At 35.2% G+C, this 5199-nt stretch overlaps 1 protein-coding gene across 1 annotated transcript in view; it reads right to left on the reverse strand.

The window, feature by feature from the left end:
* LOC111391966 (DNA-directed RNA polymerases II, IV and V subunit 11-like) overlaps positions 1–2093 on the reverse strand; it is a 4918-nt gene extending 2825 nt beyond the window's left edge. Inside the window, exons 1-4 of the mRNA XM_023017245.1 lie at positions 1980–2093; positions 895–1085; positions 672–761; positions 488–566 (exon numbers count right to left, since the gene is read on the reverse strand). Of these exons, the coding sequence (XP_022873013.1) occupies positions 488–566; positions 672–761; positions 895–947 (222 nt within the window). The 5' untranslated portion in view covers positions 948–1085; positions 1980–2093. The remainder of the gene's footprint in view (positions 1–487; positions 567–671; positions 762–894; positions 1086–1979) is intronic.
* Positions 2094–5199: the final 3106 nt, after the last annotated feature.

Raw genomic sequence — 5199 nt, forward strand, 5'->3', positions numbered from 1 at the left:
AAGAAAACCTTGAAAAAAAAAAAAAAAAAAAAAAAAAAAAGAACATGTACTGTGTCATAATGATGGTGAAAATGAGTTGAAGAACAGAGTGGTAATATCCCCGTGCTGTACATATACTTGTACACTATATATCTTCAGGAATATTGTTAATAAGATGTCTAGCCATAACAAAAATGACAGTTATGGTCAATAATTTTAATTTTTTGTGTGATAGTAGGCCCTTTAGTTTTTGATATAGGCAGGTCAGAATAGATTGACAGTCACAATAGAACTCTGGTAAATTTTATAATGAAATCCTCATAAACATATCGCTTGGACCACAATGAATCAAAAAGAGTGGTGAAGAAAGGATCTGTAGCCCAGTTATTAGGACTAAGGTTTAGGTTGGTATTGTTGTAGTAGCATAGTGATTGGCTCCTCTATGCCACATCGCAAATAATATAACAAAACAATAACTAAGAATAAATATACTAGTTAAGTAACAAACCCTAATAATGATTTTGTACTTAAGGGGATGAGGCAACTTGTAGCCAGCAAAGAGTACATTCTCGTCCCTGTGTAATTGCCTGTGTAATATTTTTTTTTACGTTAAAATTAAGTATTTAAGCATTGGAATTTTAAGCAAAACTCAAAAATATTCATTAAAGAATATAAGGACAAAATATAATTACATGCGGACTATGTTTCCGATGGTGTGGTCCTCACGCTCGATGGTAAATGATGCCGCATTGATAATCTTCGTGTCTCTCTCATATGAAACCCTTTTCGTTATTTGCATTTCCAGTCAAAAACAGCATTAGCAAGAATATATGCCCAACAGAAAATCTAATTGTACATAAACATATGAATACATATAATTTGAGAGAGAGAGAGAGAGAGAGTGTGTGTGTGTACTTGGCAACACCCTCAGGGACAACAAATCGCTCATATCGGTCAGGGGCATTCATGTTTTTGCAGTTTCACGTGCTCTAGTCTAAAGCAGTGCAGGGGATTCAGAGACTTCTTCTCACTTTCTAAGACGACTACCTTCACAGATATGCCTTGTAATGTTTTTTTCCTTCCTTTGTCCTTCCCTCGATATTGATCTTCAATTCAATAGACAACATAAAACGAAAATGCAAAGTTAATTAAAATTGGGACATCTAGTTTTTCCTACAAATAATTACAATAGCAAGGAATATTGTTCGCAAGGACCATATAGAAATAAAGTAAATATAAACATTTCTCGCTAGTAGATGCATAAAACTTTTTAAATAATAATAAAAAAAGACAATATAACTGCTGTATCGGGCAAGCATATAAAAGTAAGTCACATTACTTGTACGAAATTGAATCTAGTGATGTCAAGACATTGACAATAAATTAGGAAGAACACGCAACTAAAAAATGTTAAGCCCAAAACACAAAAGATTGACCAAGAGAATGATCAGCTAGAGCTAATACATGATAAGTTGCCATCATTTCAGCAATCAATACATCATGAAATTCATCATTTCATCCTCTGAGAGCCACCAACAAAATTCATTAACCCACTAAACAAATAAATAGTATCTAGCAAAAGAATTCTTCCCCTTTTCCTTTGTCTATTGAAATGGTAAAGCAAGTCAATCAAGTTTTGATCTGCAAAATCTAAAAATTAACAGTATACCATCTGTGGGTAGTGAGAAACCCGACCAGCTAGAGCTAATATATACGAAATTAGCCATCATTATCAGTTATCGAAACACGCTAAAGATCATCATTTCATATAAAAAAGATCCAGACATCTTCTATTCAATAGTTAAATATGTAAGAAAATCCAATAATACAATATAATAAAACGTCATAAATAACACAATCTTCTTATACATATACACATCGCTACAACGTCACATAATAGACGCAATACAACAACGAAATCCCTAAAATACGCACAAAAGACCCTACGTACAAATAAGATTGTGTGGATAATAGACTAGAGAACTGTAAAGGTCGATCACCTGAGGGGAGTATTCTGGGTGCTAGAGCTTTTTTAGGGTTTTAGAGCAACGACGATTATTCGATTTGGGAATTGAGTATTTATAGGGAAGGTTCAGTGTGATTGTAATTAGATTTTCATATTAATTAATTAATTAATAAAATCTTGCCCATTGTTAAAGTTCTATTTTACCCTTGAGTAGGGAAGTAACTCCAGCGGTTCGCGGGCTCGACATGGGCAGCTTGGATTCCCTTTGAGACGATTCATGAAGGGGAAAACCACTCCCACTCAAGAATAGCTCGATCATGAATCCGTCAGCTCAATTTTTTTTTATTTTTTGGCGAGCGGACTCGTATGGGCTCCTGGCCGGCACGTATTTTATTCCTCATTTTTTAACTTGTTTTATTATTATTATTATTATTATTATTATTATTATTATTATTATTATTATATATATATATATTTTTTTTTTAAATGATCATTTTTAGGTTTATTTTGTTAATTTATTTTAAATAAATGAGCCAGTTTGTGGATGGCTCGACTCGTTCGGGCTATTGGGACAATTTACTCGTTTAGGCTTATGGACAGCTCAACTCGTAAAGACGTGAATAAAAGGATCAAACCAACCATAAGATTTGAATATGAGTCGAGCTCTAGCTTGAACTCTGCTCCTCCATAGTGCCAAGTTGAGCTTGAATGTCTACATGGTGAGTCGACTCTGCTCGATCCATTGCTACCTCTACCCATGGGTTTGCCATTTTTCATTGAAAAAAATAAAAAGATAAATATCTAAATTAAAATGTCGGAGGAGACTTTTAAATGAAGAGATTACTCTTTGAATATAAACAAGACTCTCCCAATCTCGTTGTATTCTTCCACTTCCAACTCCTACTTGATTAAATCTTTCAAAATCCCGAGGGGTGAATATTTTTATCTTAAACCACCCGACTTGAATTGGAATTGAACAAAAATCAATTGGTGGCTAATTTATTCTAATTCCATTTGAAAGTGTTTCACTTTTGGGTATTAGATGTTGGAAATTATGTTGGTGGAATGATACCGAATTTTCTCATACCGGTTTATAATATTAGTTAATTACACAATAAACTAAATTATCATAAACCACAATATATTAATTTAATTTAGAACTAAATTATATTAAGTTATGTAAAACACGTTAATTTAATAAATTTAAACTGGAAAGCTGAAATTAACAAAAATTTCAGAGAAAAAAAAATGACATGCTTATAATTTCATATAAATTTTTAACCCGAGGCCTGTGTAAACACAGTGTCCTTAAAATAGATTCGCCCTCTCACTGTACGTACTTGAGTTTTAATCCGAGCGTCTGTTTCCCAAAATACAACAGTATATAGTAGAATCTGAGCACTGCAGATACTACTCTGGTGAAGTGATCTAGTATCCGAACAATATCACTACAAGAACAAGACCTTACTTGACAAGGAATTCAGAAAAGAAGAAACTGTGTATGCAGGAATGTAGGTAAGATTTTCGAGTGTGTTAGATTACTGGAAAATGAGCCTTTTTATAGGCATTAACATTGTGACCATTGGGAGTCCATTGGAGTTACTGCCCATTAACACTGTGACCATTGGGAGTCCATTGGAGTTTTTGCAGTTTTAGAAACTTAAAAATCATTGGAGAAAACAAAAAAATTGCAAAATGTGGGCTCTCCGAAGGGGCGAATTTTACCTTGTTCGGTCCGACATTCGTGTGCGCAGATCGCGCCCGCACCTAAGTTCAAGTTCCGAAGGCTATTTCTGTCCGAGATTTGTACCCTCCCTACGCACGCACATGGAGAAAGCCTCTATACTACACATGATTACACCATTTCAAAGTGTAGGCATATATAAAGTGGTTCATGCTTTCTTCATTTTCCTATGTGGGACAAATGTCACTTTTCCCACATAAACCATCTTCCAATGGCCAACTTTGAGTTTCAAATTTTCATTCATTCGTTGATCAATTTTGGCAAGTAAATATATGGTTTCGATGCTCTTACGGAGGAGAACACAGATCAACTTTGATCTTCCAAATTGGACCAACAGGTCCCACTCAAACTTATGCCAAAAGTGACCAATTTACTCATTTTTTCAACAATCCCCCACATGAATGAAAATTGGGAGAGACACAAAAACGTAACATGAGAGACTTGGTGATAAAGTTCAACGGTTGAAACATGCATAGGATAGGTAGGTATTACCCTTTGAACCTTCCATTGTGAAAGTATATTTACTTTACTAGCTGATCAGTAGATGCGTTGTTCTTGAACTGTTCTGCCGTTTGTGTAAACGATGATATACTTTACACAGGATTCTTCCTAACACAATTCAGTTCTTATTATTATGTTCGTTTTGGCCATGAACATACGCCTAGTTCTGTGAGAGTTTCTAAAAATTGAGCCCCACACAATTCTCTTAGAAGCGGCCCCACTTCTTTCTCACATAGGTGATTTCTTTATTACAAGTAACCCGCATTACTTGACTCGATTTACGATGTATAAGAATCATTAAAAGCCTACTACTTATCCTTCATCCGTACGGGCATCACTGTTACATCATAGGAATGGATATGAGGTAACATCCCCCACAATGATTCAATCAAGTCTTTACAATTAGGTTGTCCTCTTGAACCTAGATCTTGGGATCTCCAGTCAACTAGGTTAGGTTTCCTTTGTATTGACTTATCCGTCCTAGGGCTTAAGTCTCATTCCTCTCGATGATTTCCCAACTAACTCTCTATTTAACCCTTTGATTAGCGGATCTGCAATGTCATCTTTTGACCTTACATAGTCAATAGTGATAATTCCAGCTGAGAGTAGTTGTCTTATGGTATTGTGCCTAAGACGTACATGTCTAGACTTACCATTGTACATGTTACTCTGTGCCCTTCCTATTGCTGATTGACTGTCACAATATATGCAAATTGCTGGCACAGGTTTTGACCATCTTGGAATATCCTATAAAAAGTTGCACAACCATTCGGCCTCTTTACCGCATTTATCTAGAGTTATAAACTCAGATTTCATCGTAGATCTGACTATAACCGTTTGCTTAGAGCATTTCCACGATATGACAGCACCTCCCAATGTGAATACAAATCCACTAGTGGACCCTGAGTCTTTAATATCAGATATCCAATTAGAATTACTGTATCCTTCATTGACTGCTGGATATCTGGTATAGTGCAGTCCAAAATTACGAGTATATCTAAGGTACCTC

This window comes from Olea europaea, unplaced genomic scaffold, assembly GCF_002742605.1.
Source record: "Olea europaea var. sylvestris unplaced genomic scaffold, O_europaea_v1 scaffold864, whole genome shotgun sequence".
NCBI lineage: Eukaryota > Viridiplantae > Streptophyta > Magnoliopsida > Lamiales > Oleaceae > Olea > Olea europaea.